Raw genomic sequence first — 24,128 nt, 5'->3', positions numbered from 1 at the left:
CTGTGGCTAATGTGGGCTTCGTGTCTGTCTTGGTTACAATAATGTATTCACTATGCTGTTCACAGTAGCTTATCCACATTCCTATTTTTTCATTACTAAGCCCATTCCTGCATTATCCCTACTTGACTTTCTATTTATAACTCTGTATTCGCATGACCAGATCTCCTGTTCCTCCTGCCACCTAACTTCACTATACCTAACTTCAACGTATCCATTTCCATTTTTAAATTTAAATTTCCTAAACTACCTGCCTGATTAAGGGAGCTAACATTCCATGCTCCAATCCGTAGAAAGCTGGTTGGAGACACGAATGGGGCACTATTTTATCTCGGAATATTTTACCCAAGAGGACATTATCATCATTTAATCATACAGTGGAGCTGCAGGGCTGTTTTGGTTGATTTTACAAGGCCTGATCAGTCAGTCATCCAGACTGTTGCTGCTGCAACTACTGAAAAGGTTGCTCTTCTCTTCAGGAACCACATGTTTGTCTGGCCTGTCAACAGATAACCTTCCATTGTGGTTGTACCTATGGTATTGCTGTCTGTATTACTGGAAAAATGTACATTACTGTGGAGGCGTAGGAAGAATAAACCTGTGATGTTTGGATACAATATTACTAGTGTCCTGCTTGACACAGTCAAGTCATTTAAATATCTGGGTATAACGAAGCAAAGTGATATGAGGTGGAATGAGCATGTGAAAATTATAGTACACAAGGCAAATTGTCGACTTTGGTTTATTGGGAGAATTTTAGGAAAGAGTGATTCATCTGTAAAGGAGACCACATCTAGCTGGTGTGACCTATTCTTGAGTCCTGCTTGAGTGTTTGGGATCTGTACCAAGTCAAAGTGAAGGAAAACATTGAAGCCGTTCAGAGGTGGGCTGCTAGATTTGTTTCTGGTAGGTTCGAACAACGTGTAAGTGTTACAGACAAACTTTTGGAACTCAAATGGGAATCCTTGGAGGGAAGGTGACATTCTTTTCGAGAAACAGTATTGAGAAAATTTAGAGAATCGGTGTTTGAAGCTGACTGCTGAACAATTTTACTGCCGCCAACATACACTGCATGTAAGGACCTCAAGGGTAAGATACAAGAAATTAGGGCTCACACAGAGGCGTACATACAGTCGTTTTCCCTCACCCTATTTGTGAGTGGAACAGAAGGGGAAATAACTAGTAGTGGTACAGGGTACCCTCTGCCATGCACGGTACGGTGGCTTGTGGAGTATGTACATGTAGACAGCTCAGACACGAAAGCCACCACATTGACAGCAAGGTCCGTGGTTACCTAACCAGAATTGTGATCTTCCTGCCACTGCATTTCACTCATTCACAGTATAGCTAACCACCTTGTTGTAACCCTGTACAGTTAGTGTGCATAATTAAATAGAGCACACCTGCATGGCCAGTTTAAAGAGACTGCCATACTCGCCACAGATGGCACAGCAAGTACTGTGCCCTGTGAAATCTGCGTTATACAAGCTGGCACTCTGGACCCTCAGCAGCCCAAATGTTTTTAGTCACTAAAGAACACTTTGCTGTTAAACTTTGCATTTATGCAACACATTATTTCATGTGCTTGTTCAGATTACAGTGTCCTTCAGCATGTATTTGCCTTTATTTGGAAGCTAATTAGAAGTTGGTTTGTGGGAACTCCAAAATTGTTTGTACAACATTTACAATACCTGTCCTGCCTATTTTATTTTAAATTCTCCAACTTGCTTACACAACTGTGGGATCTAGCATTCCACACTCCTCCTGACAGAACACCAGATTTATGTTACCTGGGACAACATCCTTCTGAGTAGTCCCCCCCCCCCCCCCCCCCCTGAAGATTTGAATGTGGGAGTACTTCAACTCTCGAAAATTTTACCCAGGCAGATGTTATCATCACTGAACCATGCAGTAGAACTGTGTAGTTTCATAAACTATAACAACTGTAATTTCTCATTGCTGTCAGCAGTTCACAGCACAAATATAGCAAAGCCATGTTGGTTAGTGTTATATGACGTCTTCCACAGCTTATATAAGAATGGTCATCTGAAAAACAAACAATATTAACACTGGCCAAGACAGTAGTTTACACTGCTTACCAAACCAACTTGCATTTGTAGCCCTGTTAACTTCCTCCCAACTCCACTCCAAATGTGGATATTTTAAACCAGTTTCACTTTGAAATTAATTCTTTAGAGTACATTAACAAATACACAAACCTTACTCCATAAATAATTGTTACATATGCAAGAATAAGCCTTAAAACAAAACTCACTCGGTTCAACAAGTATGTCAGTGAAATAACTTTAAATTAAAGCCTATTAGATTACGATTGTGAGAAGCGCCTCTTACATTCTAAAACCCCAAAGCAATGTGGTAGATACGAAGTAACTTTAAAATATCGAACGACTAACCACTAAACGATACTTCTTAAAATCTGTATAAATAAAAATGTAAAAGTTGTTTGTTCAATATTTTACTGTACGAAAGTTCTTCACTGTGTTGTAACCACAAATCTCAAAAAGCTCTTGACTGACTTACTTCAAATTTTTTTTTAATTACTCCAATAAACATTCAGATACATATTTTTAATGTGTTATTTATAAATAAGTGTATATATATTATGTACTAAGGAAACAGTGTTAGCATAGATCTCACTAAGTTATTGACTAATTTACTTCATATTTTTACAGACACAGTAATAAATATTCAAATGGAGATAGGCTAAATATTTTTTTAAACAGCGATGTACAGGTTTTCTGTTAGAACTGACTGCAAGAAAGAAAAATGTGCTTCGCTTTTCTGTAAATAGGTACAGTTTTGTTTTCTTCCATGCAATTGGTTTTCACAGAAAACAGAAAAGTTCTATTTGTAACAGCTTTTGATTAAAATACTACTATGGAATTTTAATTTGCTATAACAATAAACGAAGCTCAAGATTAGAGAGGGTGGGAGGGGGATGAGGACAGAGAAGAGGGACCGGGGGAGAGAGGGGAGAGGGGAGAAGGAGGAGATGGACAGAGAGAGGTGGAGAGGAGGAGGAGGAGGAGAAAGGGGGGGAGAGGTGGAGGAGATGGGGAGAGAGAGTGAGGAGGAGGTGATGGGCAAAGGGAGTGAAGAGGAGGAGATGGGCAGAGGGGAAGAGGAAGGAGATTGACATACAGTCAAAACCAGTTAAAATGATGTCAAAGGGACCGACAGTTTATGGTAGTTATAGGTGATAGTTGTATAAACTGGGATTGTGCTGTGGTTTTTGATAAAAAAAATGGTAACTGTAAATTTTAGGCTGTAATAGAGTGAAAACTTCAGAAAGTAGTGGAAATACAGTAAGCCTACAGCATTAACAATACAGCATTTGTGGAGGGGGACTGAAGAGGAATTTATCTTATGTTTATGCAGTACTGCAATAATATATCAGCAAAATGAAAGAAATTTTTATAAGTGAAGAAAAAATCAGCAACAATTTAAATTGTTGAATAATGTTGAACACAGCCTTTGATAATGAATGAGATAAAATGTTGTGCATGTTTAAATGTAACTGTAAATGCTTTATAGTATAATAGTTGTGAATGACACAACTTCATTCCAGTTACTGTATTACAAAAACTAATCGACAGTATCAAAATGAAACTGCAGTATACTATACATAAATTACACAAAAGCCTACAATTTTTCCTATGCTTTTCTTTAAAATGCTTTACAAATGTGATGTGCATTAGGTAACAAATTGAAAATATCCTACACACATAACCACAAAACATCAATGATGAATACTCTATTCCTCCATTTCTGTACGTTGGAAAAAATACCGCACATTGGAATTTAACAGTATTATAAAAGCAAAGTTGCTACTCACCATATAGTGGAGATGCTGAGTCGTAGATATTTTTTCTACAAACACATCAATGATGATGCCGTTTAGTTTTTGCAACCAGTCGTTTTAACCTTAAAACACATTACAGTAATGCATACTGCAGTACACTGTCCTACTTAAGGGAATCGGTTAACTTCATTTGCTTTTTGCATTTAAGGTGTGCATACGCAATTTACATCTGTTGATGCATTCATGTTAAAGCCTCATCATTTGTATTAAACTCCTCCTTGAAAATAAATGCTTTTTGTAAAGTTTTCACTGCACTTAGGGCTTCGTTAAGTGAGGGCACAACAAACTATTCTTCTTGTTCAGTTTCATATTTGTCAATCACATGTTGCCTTTGGATGTCAGTTAAAATTTCTTCTTCATTTGTTGAGATGTACACAGCTAAGATCATTGTGTGCCTGGGTGAAATCCTGTGTTTCACAAGCCGACAAAGATGAACAAGGTTCTTGTATGATTCTGTCAGAGGTATTTCATCCTAATCTTCATCAACAGCACCATCAGGTGTTGCTGAAAATGCGTCGCCTTCGCCATGGGATGGAAAAGAAGGGTCTCTGAATCCTGCATGTTTAAAACAGTTGCCAGTTGTCTTTTGGGTGAGATTTTCTTATTCTTCGATATCAATGAAATTGCATCAAGAACATTCAAAACTGTTTCTTTACCTTCTTAAATTTTGTGTAGCATGTTCATCACTTGACGTTTCCTGTACTGCATTTTCAGAGATTTTGTTAACTCTATGGTCCATAAGTTGTAGAACTGAAGTGACATCTTGAGTTAAAAACACAAGCTTCTTGTGCTGCAGATTGTCGACTACTGGATGAGCAGGGTGGTTATTGGCCAGGAGAATAGTTTTTCGTTTCTTTGATTTCAGCTGAGAGTCCCACTTATGCAACTAGTTTTCAACAAAGGCAGATGTCATGCAAGATTTTGCATTGTTTTCATGAACTATAAGTAGGAAGTGAACATTTTAAAAACACCTAGCTTTTCTCAATTTTCTTATCACCAAAAACTTTTCTTTGCATGGTCCTGTCATATATGCAGCAGCCATAACTGTGATTCCTGTCAACATTTTCCTGTCTGAACTCTATTCCCCTTCAAATTTCAGTGTGATGTATGGGATCATGTTGTAAAACAAGGCAGTTTCATCTGCATTGAATGTATCATCTGGTTTGTAACTGTCATACAATATAGATCACCTTGTAGCTAGCTACTCATCTCTTGCACCATCAGGTACACTGGCAGCTTCACAAAGAATTTTCTCAGAGATAATATGCTGTGGTTGGAAATGTTCTATCCTAGATGAAGAACAATTGAAGTTCGGATTTTCCAACAGGTGCATAAATTCATTGGCTTTTGCTTGATGAATAGTTCCATTGGTCGGCACATTATTTGTAAGTAAAACATCTTCATTATCTTTGTTGTCAGATGATCTTACTCACTTGAGTTTCAAGGAATTGTGTTAGATAAGGACTGTGTTTTCTCTGTGCCGTTCCGAAATGTAGAAATTGTTGAGTGTGAGGCACCAAGTTCCTTCGCAGTGCCGATGTTTGTTCCGTCATTTTGTAAATCACATTATTATGTTTGAGTGTTTTTCAGATACTTTCCTATTTTTGCAATATCCTTAAAGCAATGGTGGCATTGACTGTTTTAACACACACTGATTTGAAACACACCATCTACAACAGTTTAAAAATGGCATTACATTGTTGTTAGTAATACCCAAATATATAACAAACAAAAATAAACATTGGATGTTATTGCCAATATATTTCTCCAAAAATTTAATAAAAATATCATTTAAATGATAAATCACTATAAGTGATGCCGTACCAAGCCATTTTTTTAAATATAGCATTTACATATGATTTAGACGGAACCATTAGATTTCGCTGTTATAGCCAATATGTCCTTCAGAGATGATGCTGAAACAGTTCCCATGCAAATTTAGAAATTATAAAGAATTGCCAGGTTTGCTACTACGACACACAAATTTTTGCTTCCTACTCCCTGGCCACCACTGTAGCCCAGAATATTAGATCAGTTAAATACAGCAAACACCAGGGTAAAACTAACATCAGGATACCACTTCTTACTCTTGAGCCATACAACATTAATGCCCAATATCCAAAATGGCAACAACTTCATAAACACAAGGCTCAGTACCATAATCATCTCTTACAGACTGGAGGTTCCAGCTACACCCTCAGAAAATTTCAGTATTTAAACCAAAGCTCACGAGTTGGGAAATGAAACCTCAGAACAGCCTGTATGAAATCCACAATCCTGAAGAAATTATACAGTCAAACACAGTCCTAGAGCTAACAAGCCACTTTAGATAACAGGAATGTACCATTTGTATTTAATACTCATTGTAATGCCATGCAACCATTCACAGAAGATTTCCCCCCCCCCCCCCCCCCCCCCCCCCCAAGGGGCTCACCACTCTTTGGTGAGTATGTGCTTTGCTGCCACAGGGCCCCAGCCTTTGTGGTGCTGCTTCCCTTTCTGTGCTGCATGTATATCCTTCTGCTATTTTTTTTCCCTTCTTTGGGGACCGAGTCGTATGACTTCTTTGAGAAATCAAAGTTCTTGGTAAAACTGCGTATGGATTCGTCCTGTCCACCCACCCTTATTTCCCTATCTGTTCTTTTCTTGCCCTTTCTCTGCTTTGTCATTTGAGGTCTCTCATTTTGCTATTCTTATTCCTTCTTTCTGTGTGTTGCTGAAGGCTGTTCTGTGTGTGTGACACATAAAAGGCAATTGAGTGACGTGTAATTCCCTGCCCAGGTGTGACGTTCACCTGCTTTATTTCTTCGTTGATAGTCCTCAGAGTCGACGTACTGCGTTGTTATACTGGCTGAAAATGGAAGGTGGAAGTTCAACACTGGCTGCTGTGAATGATGTAGCCGACAATAATTGCATTTCGCAGTTCTTTACTTTCACTGTTCACAACTCCCCCCCCCCCCCCCCCCCCCCAATATTACATAATTATATGGCCAGTACACTATTGTTAAATGACGATAAGTCTCATTAATAGGTTGCAGGCAACGTCAGCATATTGCTACAATAGTTTTCTCTTGAACATCTATGGGCTATAAAAACCTATACCACACTGGTCACAGTTCTTGCAGAATAATATGGTACATGTGACACTATTTTTCAATTAAATTAAACAGACATTGTCATTAATCATCCTAACACATGGCATATTTGTGTTACACTTATTCCTCTGTTAAGTTGATGCGTTGCTGTTAATCTAACCAAAATATGTTTCATGTCTGAAAATTGGCCGTGGACTGACTGTCTCAGGACCAAAAATAGGTCCTTTATACATCCTCACAATATTAGGCACTGAAACTATATAGTGTTCAATGTTTAAGTGACAGAAATTACAATTAAAATATAACTCATTCAATTAACTGAATATATCAAACAATTCCTTCTTTTTAACAGTTCCTTCTACTACAAAGTTTAGGTCGAATTATTTGTTTAAATAATGAAATTAACAGCTATGGTTTGCAAACAATACTTACGACAAACCTGGTAATTACTTTGGAATTAATTAAGGGCTGGCTTTGCTACTATGTTTCCAAGTAGAGCCAAATAAATACTTAAAGAATTCTAGTAGTTCTTCTTCCAAATGTTTATAATTAGTATAGAATTTGTATTCATTTATTAGTCAACAATAGAATCCAAGTCATGAAACAATTATTGATTTCACCCTATTATGACCTGTAGCAAAATATATTAACTAGGAATGCTCAAAATAAATTAGGAAATTAATTACAGACACAAAAAACAGCACACATTAGACCTGGTACTATATTCCTTAAGACTGAGGGAAATGCGGAGTATACTCATGCATGTTAATGGTAATTAGGCAAAAATGAAAACTGAATGAATTTAAGGAGGCAGACTGCAAAACAAGAGAAGTAGAGAGATCCCACCTTGCTTGAGAGGGGCAATTGCCTGAGCTGGTACCTTTGTCTGTGCCAATTGATCCCTCTGTCTATAGTTCAAGAGGTGTGACCTGAGGTGTGGACATCAGAGTTGCTGGCAATCATGGGGGATTTCTCTGCGATAAGTTCCTCATCTCAAAAATGTAAATGGATTGAGGTGAAAGAATTGACACCTCTCCCAGGTGTACCTGATACCTTGTGGTGTCACGCATGGAAGATGGTCACAATTTCACAACAATTAACTGTGAAGTCCTACTTTCAGTTGTGTAATGGGACCTTGCAATTTGAGATGGATAGTGCTTTTCAAGTGTGGAAACTGCTTAATGCAGCAGTTCTCCACAGCTATCCTGTTAAAATAGAGGCCCACCGCACTCTGAATTCCTCCCATCGTGTCATACACACTTGCTGCTTGATGGTCTGACCAAGGCTGAAATAACAGCGTATCTCACTGATCAGAGTGTGACTGCTGTTCACCATGTCATGAAAGGGTTGATAAAAAATTAGTGCCATCCTGCACTCTGTTCCTCACACTTGAACATGTGGCACTTCAATCAAAAATTAAGGCTGACTATGAAGCTGTTACTGTCAGACCATATATCCTGAATCCCATTGCTACAAATGTCAGAGCTACAACCACACCCACGAATCTTTTGAAAGAGCAGCTAAATGCGTAACCTGCAGCAGGGATACTCATGAGAGTGAGTGTCCACCTACTTTCCCTCTCTGTGTCAACTGCAAGGATGATCATGAGAGTCGTTCAAGATCTGGGTGAAGGAAAAGGTTCCTACTCACCTTGCTTGGAAAACATTGGCTAGCTGCAAGCCTTGTATATCACCCTCTGGCAGGAGTACAGTTCTTGCTACACCCCGACTTATGAAGGACATGGCTATGCAAACTTGCAACTTCCAGTTTAGTGCCACGGTTGTGAAATCGTCTAGCTCCAAGGTCACAGCCTCGTCTTCACCTGGTACAGGTGCACACCATGCCTACAAACCTTCGCCTGTGCCAGCGAAATCACTTGTCTTGCAAATAGAAGCATGGAAATCCAAAAAGGAGTATTCCTGCGATGACTTTCTGCACACATCTAACCAGCCAACATCTGGGTCTTGACAAAAGCCGAGATTCTAAACAGTCAAACAAAGGGGAACGATCTTTCCCTTCTCCATCTCGATGTTCTCCTTAAAAGGCGTCACCACTTGGTACCCCTACCCAGCCGACCTCCATTTCACCGGGACACAATGTCAGCAACCAGTCTGCTGGGCAACCAAAGGAGAATACCTTTGTCAAACTGATGGACCAGTATCCTCCAGCCTCTGAACCTGGTTGCTGTGCTTATTCGAATTCTGACACTCGGCTGTCACCGTGGTGGCTGCTCCCCTTATTTGACCCGTCTCCTGTCTATTGTCGGATGTGGTTATTCTCCAATGGAACATTCGCGGCATCAGGTCCAATAGGGTAGAATTACAGCGCCTCTTGCGATTGTTCTGTCCAGTTGTTTTCCGCATCTGGGAAACAAAATTATCCCCTTACAATTGCTTTCACCTCCAACACTTTGCTCTGTTTTGACCCTTCCTCTGAGTTAGGGACTCCAGTTCATGGGGGAGTCATGTTGTTTATTCGGGATGACATCTATACTCACACCATATCCTTGCATGCCCAGCTTCAAGCCGTTGCTGTCCATCTTTCCCTTCCCAGTTTCACCTTCTCTCTTTGCACCGTCTACTCATCCTCATTTTCTGCTGTCACCAGGGAAGACATTTTGAAACTTATTGCTCAACTTCTGCCCCCTTGTTGCTGCTCAGCAACTTCAGTACCCACCATCCTCTTAGGGACTCTCCATGCCCCTGTCCGATATTCTCTCTCCTAATAGGTATCTTCAACCAGCTCAATCTAATCTGTTTGAACATGGGTGCACCACATTTCTTTCTGATTCCATGCATTCCTTTTCCCACTTGAAATTTTTGATCTGAACTGCCCTGCTTACTTGTCGTCTCGGGTGGTCTGTTCTCTCTGGCAAACCATTTCCTGTGTGTCATTCATTTGCTGAAGCCTATCCCATCTGTGCATCCAACACACCAGCGGCTTTCCAAAGCTGACTGGCAACTCTACTCCTCTCTAGCTACTTTCAATGAACACCATTTCCCCTGCATTGATGACCAAGCAGAATATCTTACAAACGCTGTCCTTATTGCTGTTGAATGATACATACTGCACACCTCTTGCTCACTTCGACGTGCCCCCATACCCTGGTGGACTGAGGCAAGTCGCGACGCAATCTGCATGTGGAGACGAGCTCTTCATGGTTTTAAATGCCATCCCTTGATGGCAAACTGTAACTGTTATAAACAGCTATGTGCACAGTGTCATTGAATTTTCAGGGATCAAAAAAGCCTTTTTTTCCAAAGCTCTTTTAACAGTTCTACTTCATTTTCTATTGTTTGGGATAATCTTCATCAGCTTTCAGGAACTGTGGTTCATTCCCCAGTTCCTGGTCTGACCATAGCGAACAATGTTATTGTAGACCTTCTTGATATCTCCAACGCCTTGGGCTGACATTTTGCAGACATTAGAGTTCCACCCACTACCATCCTGCCTTCCTCACTCTGAAATGGGTGGCGAGGCAAGGACAGTATCTCTCTCTTCCCAGAATTGTGGATGTTACAGTACTGCTTGTACGATGAGTGAGCTTAAAAATGCACCCTCTTTGTCCCAGTTGTCCATTCCAGGACCGGACGGCATTCACATTCTGATGTTGGAACACCTATCTCCTGATGGTCTACAGTCTACACTTTTCCCCCCATATGTATAACTGCATTTGGACAGATAGCACATTTCACAGTTGCTGGCATGAGACCATTTTCGTTCCCATTCTTCAGCCTGGTAAGATCAAACACCTTACTTCCAGCTACTGCCTAATTTCCCTCGCCATTAGTGTCTGCAAGGTGATGGAATGTATGATTAATGGCCGGCTGGTGTGGTGGCTCGAGTCTCGGAATCTCCATAGGCACCGCTCTGCAGTTGATCATCTCGTCACTTGTCAACTCACGTTATGAACTATTTTTTGCAGATGTGCCAAACTGTGGTCATGTTTTTTGATTTGGAGAAGGTGCATGACACCCCCTCCATATCATGTGAGGCTTCTGGTGTCGCCTGCCCCTTTTTGTCTGGGAATTTTTGAAAGACCATGTTTTTAAGGTATGTGTAGCTCAGCTCTGTCAGTCACTTTTATTCAACGGAACGGGGTGCCTCAGGATTCTGCACTCAGTGTCATCTTATTTGCCATAACCATTATCCCTGTTATGGATTGTCTCCTGCCAGGTGTCTCAGGCTCTCTTTGTTGATGACTTCGCAATCCGTTGCAGCTCTCAATGAATCAGTCTACTTAAGCAGCATCTTCAGTGATGTCTAAGTCATCTTTACTTGTGGAGCATCAGCAGTGGCTTCTACTTTCTACTGACTGTATGAACATCTGGTGGCACTGGGAGTTTCTTTCCCCATCTCTGTGTCTTGGCCTATTCCTTCTTGCATTCGTTGACATAACAAAATTCTTGGGACTCGTGTTTGATAGGAAATTCTGTTGGTCTTTCCATGTCTCTTACATGGTAGCTCGTTGTACTTGCTCCCTCAGTGTGCTGTAAGTTTTATGCTGCACCTTGTAGGGATTGGATCAAACCATCCTCCTCAGTTTATACCAGACCCTAGTCCATTCGAAACTGGATTATGGATGTATTGTATATTCATCTGCCCCTACATCTAGCTTACGTCATCTTAACACCATCCACCAATGTGGGATACATTTAGCCACTGATACCTTCTGTACTAGTCCCATTGGAGTCTTTATGCTGAGGCTGCTGACTTAACATTGACCTATCAGTGGGATGCTCTCCTCAATCATTATGTGAGTTGTCTGTCTTCTATGCCTGGTCTCCCATCCTATGTTCCCTTTTGTGATCATTCTCTTGACCGCCAATATGGGCTGTGCCCATCTTCTCTGTTGCCTCCCAGAGTTCACTGTGGTTTGCTGCTTCAACAGCTTTGCTCTACTCTTCCTGCCATGTTCCCCCTGGGTGCAAGTTCTTCACTGCTCTGCCTTCGTACTGAGTTATGTGTTCATTTCAGACTCCTTCCGCTTCCTAAGGACATGACTCCTGGCCGGGTGTATCATAGAAAGTTTCTTGCACTTCGCACGCAGCTTGTGGACAGCGTCTTTGTTTACAATTATGGTTGCAAGACTGACCATGGTGTTTTGTGTGCCTTTGTACTTGGCAGTGATCCTTTTCAGTATCGGCTTCTTGACCCATGCTCGATTTTTTACTGCGGAGCTCTATGCCATTTATCAGCCCACCTAGTACATGTGGCGATATGGGCTTCCAAATTGTCCTCTTCTCAGGTGCTCTCAGTGCTCTTTAGGGCCTTCATGTGCTGTAGTCAGTCCACCCTTTAGTACAACAGTCCCAAGACTGCCTATACTCGCTTACTGTGGGGGAGTTGTTCATGTGGGTTCCTGGTTACATGGGTACCTCTCCCAATAGTATGGTCGACTTCCTCTCAGCCCTCACATCACGAGGTGGTCAGTCTAACCTGGCTGCATATAGGACACTGTTGTTTCAGTCACTGCCATTTATTAAGGGGAGCCGTAATGATGAGAATTACAAAATTAATGTTTTTTGTTTTTTTTTTTCATTATAAAATTATTTTGAGTTTTCTGAATAAAACAAATCAAGTTTCATTCTTCTAAGTGAATTCTAAGTGTCTTTTTTATTGCTGCAAAGTTGACGCGCTGCGTAAACGGTTTTAGCGACTTGGTGTGTCACCTCTGATGGCGCTGCTCGCGGGCTGCAAGAGGGTATCTTTGCGGAATTAAACAGTGTTTTGTTTTCCAACGTTGTGTGGCTTTATCTCTGTGACAAGTGACTGTTCATATCAGTAAACATAAATGCTATACCATGTGTGTTGACTTGTGGAGTTTGCTCTTTGTTGTTTAGCTGTTCAATTTTGCGTATTTGACGAATTTTGCTCGTACCTGTTTTACGTATTTGGTTTGTGGATATCAGTATGCTCCATTTCAGCAATCGAGTGTGTAAGAAAAGGTACAGTGAGTGGAAGAAGAAATCTTTTGTTGTTTCGAAGGGAGATGCTGCTCAGACTGTTTCACTGACTACTCCAAATAAATGTGATAGAACTTCTTCCAGCAAGAAACTTTGTGACAGCAAAGAAAAATTTGAAAACTACGAAAGTGACAGTAATGATGTGAATGAAATAATTAACATTTCCTTGCTCTCTAATATTTTGAAACATAACGTATTATGCCAAGTTTGCAAAGAAAGAGAACTGGAATTGAAAAGAACTTCACACATTGGTTTAGCATGTAAAATGTTATTGAAGTGTAACAAATGTGCTGCAGAAGTTTTGTTTTCTAATTCTAACAGTATTCCTCGTAGTGGTAATGGTGAAAAGAAGGTTGGTTGGTTGGTTTGGGGAAGGAGACCAGACAGCGTGGTCATCGGTCTCATCGGATTAGGGAAGGATTGGGAAGGAAGTCGGCCGTGCCCTTTCAGAGGAACCATCCCGGCATTTGCCTGGAGTGATTTAGGGAAATCACGGAAAACCTAAATCAGGATGGCCGGACGCGGGATTGAACCGTCGTCCTCCCGAATGCGAGTCCAGTGTCTAACCACTGCGCCACCCCGCTCGGTGTGAAAAGAAGGTGTATGATATAAATGTTAGGCTAGTGTATGGCTTGCATTACATTGGCAAGGACAGTGCTGCGGGGACAATGTTATGTGCAATTATGAACTTGCCAAAATCACCAACCATGTTTGGATTTTATAATGAATTGGTGGGATCTTCTGCTGAAGATATTGCTCAAGCAATAATGAAGAAAGCAGTTGAAGCTGTGACAGATAATGGGAATTGTAGAGATTTAACTGTTGCTTTAGATGGATCATGGCAACGTGGAGGTAATAAATCTTTAAATGGAGTTGTGACAGCTACCAGTGGAGACAGTTGCAAAGTAATTCATGTTGCTATTCTCTCAAAACATTGTAGATGTAAGGGCAATACCAAGGACAAACATAGTGAAAGTTGTGAAGCAAATTTTCACAGCACGAGTGGAGCGATGGAAGTAGAGGGAGTGAAAGCAAATTTTTCCAGATCACAGGAGTGGTATAATGTACGATACACTAACTATCTAGGAGATGGTGATTCTAAGGGATATAAAGCTGTAGAGGAACTCGGACCTTATGGCAGTGAAATTCACATTAAGAAACAGGAGTGCATTGGACATGTGCAGAAACTTGTGGGGTCTTGCTTGCGCAAACTAAAGCAGACATTAGGATCCCAGAAGCTTAGTGATGATAAGACCTTTGGAGGAAGAGGAAGATTGACAGATGAAGCAATTGATAGATTGAAGAGGTATTATGGGTGTGCAATTAGGCAAAATACAAGAAGCATTGAGCATATGAGGAGAGCAGTATGGGCATTATTTTTTATACTGAATCAACAAATGAGCACCCACAACATGCACTGTGCCCCACAGGTGATGACTCATGGTGTAAGTACCAATCAGGAAAGGAATATGCCCATAAAAACAGTTTGCCAAATGCTGTAATTAAGCCCATATTCAGACATTTATCACAGCCAAGTTTATTGGAAAACTGTTTACATGGGAAAACACAAAATCCAAATGAAAGTGTAAATACTTTAATTTGTATTAGGATTCCCAAAAGAATGTTTGTACAGATAAAAACATTGCATTTTGGAGTGTATGATGCAGTGGAAACATACAATGAAGGAAACATTATCAAATGTGATGTGCTGAAACATTTAGGTTTCCAACCAGGACACACCACCATGCACCACAATGCACCTCATTAATGAAGAAAGACTAAGAGGTGCAGGAAGAAGAGACAAAAGCCTACAACATGCAGCAAAAGGGAAGAAAAGACCAGTGAAAAGGAAACTAACACTGGAAAAACAAGAGGATGCTGATAATCCATCGTATGGGGCAGGAATGTATTAAACTTGGGAAGCCCTTTCCCGTAACTTTAAAATTTTCATCTTTGAGGAATATTTTCTCAAAAACTGCTAACAGTAATCAATGAAATTTATACACAATATTGTTTACTTCTTTTCCTTCATTTTTATAACAAATCGTAAAAAAATATTGTATAATTCAAGTGTTATAGAAGAAAAAGTGCAATATTTTAGAGAAAAAATAAGCATCTGTTTAAAAAAATTGTGAAACAAAAACCAATAAATATTTCTTAACATGGCATAACTTTGTAGAGAAATATTCACTGAACATGTATTCCAAATTTCACAGCAATATGCTAAATGGTTTTAGAAAAAATGTTCCTTCTATTTGCTAAAATTATCATGGAGAAGATGGATCGTTCCGGCTCCCCTTAAGTGGCGACCCTGCCCCACTCTGTGCCTACTGCTCTCAACCCTCAATGGTGTGCCACTTCCTGATCCAGTGCCCATTTTGTACCTGTTTATGTCTGTTTCCGGTCTACTTTGTCAGATGTTTTAGCAGATGGTACACATTCTGTCAATCGCGTCTTACTTTTTATTCACCGCAGCAGCATGGCGAAACAAATTTGATCCCCCCTGCAGGGACCTCTGCTATCTCAATGATGTTTTGAGAAATTTTCCGAAGGGATGTTGTTGTACTCTTTTAAGGTTGCTTGATTGGGTTTTTGCATTTTTGCCTCAGGTTTTTATTAAGTACTTGTTTTTTTTCTTATGTTGTGATATGGGCACTTATGCCCTTAACAGTTTTGTGCCCTTAAGCATCCACTGCACCACTCTGCCCCAGGCATGCCTCACAACAACTGGTTACAGGCAGCTCCCCTACAATGAGCCATAGATTCTCTTGACAGCTAAAATGTGTTGCCAAGTGGCACACCAGATAAATAAAGTATCCAGATACATAGATAACACTTCAGTGTCGTTGCACCCATGGTTGACGGTATTGTTGAGGCATGCAAACTAACTCACCACCATGACAATGTCTATGCTTGTGGAGGGAATCTGGCCTGACTGAAGACAATTCTGTGACAGGCTCTCCTGCAAAGATCACATCCATTTGGATTTTTTTGTAATTGGGTTATATAACAGTACTTACAGAAATAATTTACTTGAAATGCTTGATCAGTTGTATGTATTCATTTGGTTCTTTCTCTGATAAAATGCTAGATGATGACTTGGGGAAGATCTGTCACATATACAGGGCATAACTAAATCCCATTACTGACTTTGAGGACAGGTTTCTTACACTACAACAAGAAAACTCGTATAGTAAACATGCACTCTAAATGCATATGTTAAGAGGAGGTATGAGCACTTGTCAATTGAAAGAGATGTGTTTCACAATAGTGAAGATGAATAAGTGCCCACAACTCTTAGAGCATGCATTTTAGAGCCCATGTTTAATGGACTGTTAATTTCTTGTTTTGATCAATACTACTTCCTTCCAGAATATGGAAGGCAAAGGAGCTTGTTGTAGAAAAGAGTTGTTTCACAGTGTTGGAGGCAAACAAGTGCTCATAGCTCTTAAGGTGTGTATTTTAGAGGCCATGCTTTGTAGGTATTTTTTCTAGTTTTTGAGCAAGAAACCGGAAAAGGGAATTTAGTTGCATCCTGTATTTGAATAGGAAATTCATGTCCCTGAAAGATGTATCTTAACGAGTGCAGCACTCTGTTCCATTGCCGCTGACAGCACAATGTCCATGACAAGGAGTCCAGTGCAATGTTGCTTGCTTGTGGATAATCTTGTAATTTTTGTGTGTGTGTGTTTTATGTTACCCATTCTCTTCATATTTTCACATGAAAATGAGGGCCACCATTGTACATTTTGATGATTTTGTGAGGTTTTATGGCATCAAATTTGATTTGAAGCTGCTGCGGTTACACCACCTCTAGGACCTGAAGTCGCAGAACATCTGAAAGTGCCCTAACCACGTGTCTGGTAAAGGGGAGAGGAGGGATAGACAAGCAATTTGCTCCAGTTTATAAATGTTTTGTGCAATCCTGGCTATTTTATGGATGCACAGTGTACTGATTCGTGACACAGGCTCAATGAAGCTGTCGATCTTGATGGGCTCAGGCTCGGCTCCATACACAGCTTCTGCATTTAGGTTAACTCAGTGGCCACTTCTTACTGTCTATAAGGACATAGATTCTTCACAGTTTCAGAGTGACTTGCATACCATAATGTTGCTTGCCCTGGTGTGAAACTGATTTTCAGTAATTGACCAGAGAAATGAGGCCATTTGCGATCAATGCAAAGCAAAGATCCATTGGTTGCTGGTGTGGGACAGATACCTACCATATCCCAGATTTGGTGACAACTGCTGAGAGGGACACAGGTGGGATTGTACTCCTGAATATCTTTTAACTGTGTATGTAATAATTTTTTCAAATGAATGCAGTGTATGAATATATTCACACATATGGACCCTTCACCACATACTGTATGATGGCTTGCAGAGAAAAGATGTAGATGATCATCTATGGTACTGTTTTATGTTTTTTTTTGGGCTTGTCTTCAAAGTTTACTTAGAAATGAATTTATCATATTTGATGGAGAGTCCCACGCAGTTTTTAGAAAGTGTAGCTGATGAGATTTTCATGTACTAGAGGAACTCCAGATCTTCTCTGGCTAACTGAGTGAGTGCCCTACATTCCATACAGTGAAACTGTCAAGTAGATAAAATAGTCCATGACTCCCTTCTCTACCTCCAAAAACAGCCAAAGGAGTATTTTCATGGTTACTAGGACACACTGGAATTCAGGAAAATAAATTTGCAAATGGTACACCTAGTAAAATGTCATTTTCTTGAATGTTGTGAAAACATCACTAATTGGGTGTACATAACTGGATACACAATTCAGTTTGCTTCTTTCAGTAACTGCAGTAATTGCTATTCATACAGCATCATAATAAACAGATAACTGTCAAAGCATTTTTAAATATAAGTGAATAGTTTTAAAATAGAATTAATCATATATTAGTGACAGTTTTAGAACTTTTTTTGCAAACAATGCACAGTATCACAATATGTGAAGAATACATAATGATTATAAATTTACACTCTCATTTCAGCTTAAAAGACAGCTTAACTGTAAGTAACACACTGCGTTTAGATATACAGTTATATCAAAACAAAATAAAGGAGTTGGAAAATTTGCTGCAATTATTGCGAGATGAACATCAAGCTTTGCAGCTTACTTGTGCATCCCTGGAAGAGAAGCTCCGAAAGACGCAGGTAAGAGACAAAAGTGTGAAATTTTTATACCATTAGTATTTATTAGTACATGAATAGACTATATTATATTGACAATAATCAGTCATGTTCAACTTAGCTGAGGATACTAGAATGCAACATTTTGAGAGTTTTCCAATTTTTTTTTTTTTGTAACATGTAAACATATTACTTGGATTCTGTATATATTTTCCACAAGTCACTGTATGGTGAGCGGTAGGGGTACATAATCTGAATATAATCATTTTACTCGCTTTTTATTCCAATTGTGGATGATGCGTGGCAAGAACAGTTGCCACTGCATTGCTACGCAAGACTAAATATTTCTCATATTACTGTTATGGTCATTTTGTTTTTATGTGTGTGGAGGGCTGTAATATGTTTCTTGATTCATCATGGAACATATGCTTTGAAAATTCAAGAGTAAGTCATTTATCCTGCAGTGTCTCATGATGGAGATGAGCATTTTAATGATGATTTTATACTTAACAAAGTGGTGGTTACTGAAGCAGCTCATCCTTGAACACTCTCTCTCTCTCTCTCTCTCTCTCTCTCTCTCTCTCTCTCTCCCCCCCCCCCTCCCCCTCTCTCTCTCTCTCCCCCCTCTCTCCCTCCCTCCCTCCCTCTCCCCCTCCCCCCCCTCCCCCCTCCCTCCCTCCTTCCCTCCCCATTTTAATGTAATTTAGTAATCCCAGAAATTGACTAAGTGAGAATTTTATAAGCACTCTCCATTGTTTATGAATTACGATTCCTTAAGAGTCTTCCAGTGAGCATTGTCTTGGCATCTACCTTCCCCACAACTATATTTATTTGGTTTCATGACTTTAAATTGCTTTGAATAGAGAGACATAGATATTTGCTTGTAGAGCAGATCCAAGTGATGGCTTGGCAGTGGTGTAATCAAACAACTTTGTGTCTTAAGTAGGTCTACATTTCGTGATGGACATTAGGATATTGAATACCTGCTGTATCGGGCAGAAGGGAAGGGGTGGGGGTAGGAAGGGAGAGGGGAGAGAGAGAGAGAGAGAGAGAGAGAGAGAGAGAGAGAGAGAGAGAGAGAGAGAGAGAACTCTTTATGTCAGGACAAATGTAACAGATAAGTGTGCCATGTGAGAGAGATGTCATCAGAACGTGTCATCTGTGTGACTGTCGAATGCAGTATGGGGAAGACGAATGGTATTCATTGCATTTGATTGTGAACAGCTTGTGAGTACCCCAAGTATGGGGTACTCCATCCCTGAAGTCATGTGTGCTCTGGACCTATCATGTGCAGTGATGTCCAGGTTGTATTGGACTCATCAGCAATGAAATACGAGGAGGTACCGAAAGAAAGAAAGAAAGAAAGAAAGAAAGAAAGGGGAAAAAAATGGAATACTATTGCTGTGGGCAGACCTCGTTTAGTACACATTTCTCCTGCTATGTGTGTACAACGCAACTCATCACCAGTTCAGTGCCATCTGTGTTGTCAGCCTGGCTTGTTCTGTTCATCTGCAGTGACTGCTTATGCCTGCGCTGTTTTGTTCTTGTTTAATTTTTCATGAAGGCAGGTGTAAGTGAACATCTACATCTACATGATTACTCTGCAATTCACATTTAAGTGCTTGGCAGAGGGTTCATCGAATCACAATCATACTATCTCCCTACCATTCCACTCCCGAACAGCGCGCGGGAAAAACGAACACCTAAACCTTTCTGTTCGAGCTCTGATTTCCCTTATTTTATTTTGATGATCATTCCTACATATGTAGGTTGGGCTCAACAAAATATTTTCGCATTCGGAAGAGAAAGTTGGTGACAGAAATTTCGTAAATAGATCTTGCCGCGATGAAAAACGTCTTTGCTTTAATGACTTCCATCCCATCTCGCGTATCATATCTGCTACACTCTCTCCCCTATTACGTGATAATACAAAACGAGCTGCCCTTTTTTGCACCCTTTTGATGTCCTCCGTCAATCCCACCTGGTAAGGATCCCACACTGCGCAGCAATATTCTAACAGAGGACGAACGAGTGTAGTGTAAGCTGTCTCTTTAGTGGACTTGTTGCATCTTCTAAGTGTCCTGCCAATGAAACGCAACCTTTGGCTCGCTTTCCCCACAATATTATCTATGTGGTCTTTCCAACTGAAGTTGTTCGTAATTTTTACACCCAGGTACTTAGTTGAATTGACAGCCTTGAGAATTGTACTATTTATCAAGTAATCGAATTCCAACGGATTTCTTTTGGAACTCAAGTGGATCACCTCACACTTTTCGTTATTTAGTGTCAACTGCCACCTGCCACACCATACAGCAATCTTTTCTAAATCGCTTTGCAACTGATACTGGTCTTCGGATGACCTTACTAGACGGTAGCTGCGAAATTTTGTTTTGTACTTGGTAAAAATGCTGCTGAAACTGTTTTAATGTTGAAAACAGTGTACCAAGATGATGCTATGGGAAAAGCTCAAGTGTATGAGTGATAATAAAGTCAAATCAAACATCAAAACAATGCTGATTTGCTTTTTTTTATGCCAAGGACATAGTTCGTTCATAGTTTGTTTCCCCAGGTCAGACTGTCAATGAAACATTTTATTTGGAAGTTTTAAGAAGATTGTGCAAGAGTGTTCATCAAAAAGTGATTTGTGGCAAGCAGGAAACTGGTTCTTCTACCACTACAATGCACCTGCACACACTCAACCGTCTCTGTTAGTTTTTGGCTAAAAATGGTATAGTTCTTCTGCCCCATGCATCTTTCTCACCTGACCTGGCACTGTGCAACTTTTTCTTATTTCCACGCATGAAAAGACACCAGTTTGATAACATTGAAGAAGTCAAGAAAAAAAAGAGGGAGGAGCCATTTCTAAAGATGTTTTGAACAGTAGAAGCACCAGTGGGACACGCATATTAGTTATAATGGAGAGTATTTTGAAGGAGAGAAGGTTGTTTCACGAACAGTTTGAAAATATATAGCTTTTAAAAAATAATTTATTTTTTGGGGTACCCCTTTTATGTTGATAAACACGTCAGAATACAAATTTGGCACAGTGGTTCAATTCTCTTTGACTACACAGCAGGTGATATTAAAGGTATTCGCATTTGGGTGAGAAATAGCTGATAATGTCTGATATTGTGTCTTAACAGCTGAAGTGACCTACAGACGATCTAATTTGGTCAGGCCGTTGGCGGATTTGGTCAGGTCAGATGCATTGTTGGGTCATGTGTGTAGCTGTCGGCTAACAGATCTCTTGTTGGGTCCTTGTCAGATGGCCATGCCACCTGATAGCCTGACCACATAAGACCATATGTAGCGCCGTCGTGTGACACACTTATCAGTTGTGCTGTGGACTTCACTGTGAGGAGGTTGTGCATACGTGCATCACAGTGGTCACTGTTACTCTTAAGTGAATTGTGAGTATTTACTCTTAAGTGAAATGTCATTATTGAGTTCCTAGAACTTAGACTTATTATTTGTGGGATACATCTGACAAGCAGTATTGCAACAAGAACATGAGAAATTAATAGCTGAAGTTATTTTTGTGGGGCATTAGGAAAGCTCACTGTAAAATAATTGATGATGAATGTAAGTGATACCATTCCATGTCCTCCCATCACATTCATCGTCATTGTGTTGTTTCATTCAGTGGTTTCAGCAGTATGTGCAGTTCAACAGTTCCCCCAATTATTTCAGATAAATGAAGTACTGCTGCACAACTTGGAGCAAAACAGCAAGAATCTGAAAACAGTACTTACGCTGTGAAAGAATTCCTTGTATTTAATAATTTTGGTACACACACAAAATAAATTCTAAATAAGTGATTTACATTCTGAGAAAGTGTTTTCTTTAGACGTATGTAGGTCCTCAGAACTTAGCACCTTGTGTCATATGTTTTAGAGATTATTTCTTAAAGTAACTATTGAGAGATTGCACTAGTATATTTGAGATCTGCACTGTCTCTTCCATTAGCCAAAAATCATAAAGTGGCAACCAGTCTTTCTTCAGCATGGCATTGTTCTGGTTCAGTTGTGCAGTCACCAAGTGCAGCAGTGTAATGAAACTGTTATAGTCCATTCTACAATAATTGTGAAACTCTTCTCTATCCAGTTATCTCAGTAATGTCATATGACTAAAATACTTCCATTTCAGTAACATTTTCTAGCCCACATCATTACATTTCTTATTAGAGGAGTTTCTAGCAGTGCTATCAGAGCAGTTCCAACTTTCTTTTGTTTCAGTAGACCGAGAGGCATGCTGCATGTGTGCATTTGTTCTTGGCAGAAGCCAAGAGCCAGACAACTAAATCAAGTGCTACTTCAGGCCATGTGGGTGCCACACCTGACTTTGTCATTTTCACTGTCGGGCTGACAGGTCAGGTCATCTGTACCCCCTTAATGATACAGTAACTTTTGACCCTGTCATGTGCTTCAACTTTTCACCTTAACAGGTAGGATTGACAGAAGACATCGAAAGGGTGCAAGAAAAGGCAGCTCGTTTTGTATTGTCACGTAATAGGGGAGAGAGTGTGGCAGATACGATACGCGAGTTGGGATGGAAGTCATTAAAGCAAAGACGTTTTTCGTCACGGCGAGATCTATTTACGAAATTTCAGCCACCAACTTTCTCTTCCAAATGCGAAAATATTTTGTTGAGCCCAACCTACATAGGTAGGAATGATCATCAAAATAAAATTAAAGAAATCAGAGCTCGAACAGAAAGGTTTAGGTGTTCGTTTTTCCCACGCGCTGTTCGGGAGTGGAATGGTAGGGAGATAGTATGATTGTGGTTTGAGGAACCCTCTGCCAAGCACTTAAATGTGAATTGCAGAGTAGTCATGTAGATGTAGATGTAGATGTAGCATCCTGGAGACAGTACTCCCAGGTTGTGCCAAAATCGTTTGAATAACTCTCCAGACATGAGGTTGGTTATGTACTCCCCCTTCCCCCTCCCTTCAATTAATGTAGTCCCTCTGTAATGGCTAATCATTCCGTCTTCACTGTTTCCAAATTTAAGTCCTAAGATGTGCAACTCCATGTCCATGTACTTGATCTCAAAGCAACTGTCTACAACAATGTTTTGCTTCCTATCTTCTTTCTGTGCGTAAGCATCTCATTCAGACATATTACAGAATATGCATTATTCACATCATAATGATCAGTATGCTAATTTTTCTTAACACTGGCTGCTACTATTAGACATTTCAAAATTTGAAAGAGGAGCATAAATCTCATTGTAGTCCATTATAGTCCATGCCTCCTACTTTGCAACTAAATGAGTTTTAAAAATTCGTTCTCACAAACTGTATTTGTTTAAATTTTGTTAAATACTTACCCATTCATTCTTTACTGTAATTACACCAGATGATAGCTTGACCAGTTTCCAAGCGTCATGATTCTTCAAGGAATTAATTTCTTCATCCATTCATTCATTGCCGCTATCAATTCCACTGCCTCATCAGAATTAACTACCTGATGATACTTCCTTCCACTATGTCTATTTGTGCTTCTTCCACATAAGCCTTCCCTTTGGAAGGAAGTATCATTGGATGACATTTTCTTGAAACCATTTTTTCGTTTTTTGTACCTGTTCTTAGCCTGAATTGATTGCTTGAAGTTTTGGCCTGTTCAACAAGCTCCTTTATTTAATAAAGACAAAACCAAATTTTCTTAATGATCTAAGAAATCATAAAATTCCTCTTCAGTGTTAGAATCTTCTTTCACTTCACATTTCATCTTTAATACTTGGAAATAGTAATATTTCTTCGTTGTATGGTGCAACAAATTCATTATGTTCCCTTTTTTCAGCTGAGAATTTGCTATTCAGAATTTCTAAAAATTCTTCGAATATACAGTCCTAGATTCCACAGCCTGTTTTGTTTCTGGCTTCCACATCCTGTATCCACAGCCACACAGAGAATGTCCAATAAGAATGCCATTTTCTGCCCTTAAATGGTTAATTCAGAACAATGCGTTTGTGTGGGTACGTGAACAAAAACTTCGCATCCTGTCTTGTATGAATGTCACACACTAGGATCTCTACCTGCCTACAATT

At 39.9% G+C, this 24,128-nt stretch overlaps 1 protein-coding gene across 3 annotated transcripts in view; it reads left to right on the top strand.

The window, feature by feature from the left end:
• Positions 1 to 24,128, top strand: part of LOC126092301 (autophagy-related protein 16-1-like) — a 106,283-nt gene that overhangs the window by 15,610 nt on the left and 66,545 nt on the right. For all 3 annotated transcript variants that reach the window (XM_049907823.1, XM_049907822.1, XM_049907824.1), the window contains exon 3: positions 17,942 to 18,104. In XM_049907823.1, the coding sequence (XP_049763780.1) occupies positions 17,942 to 18,104 (163 nt within the window). The remainder of the gene's footprint in view (positions 1 to 17,941; positions 18,105 to 24,128) is intronic.

The sequence above is a fragment of the Schistocerca cancellata genome, chromosome 7 (genome assembly GCF_023864275.1).
Source record: "Schistocerca cancellata isolate TAMUIC-IGC-003103 chromosome 7, iqSchCanc2.1, whole genome shotgun sequence".
Classification (NCBI taxonomy): Eukaryota; Metazoa; Arthropoda; class Insecta; order Orthoptera; family Acrididae; genus Schistocerca; species Schistocerca cancellata.
The sequence above is the reverse complement of the archived record's forward strand: the minus strand, read 5'-3'. Positions and strand labels throughout refer to the sequence as shown.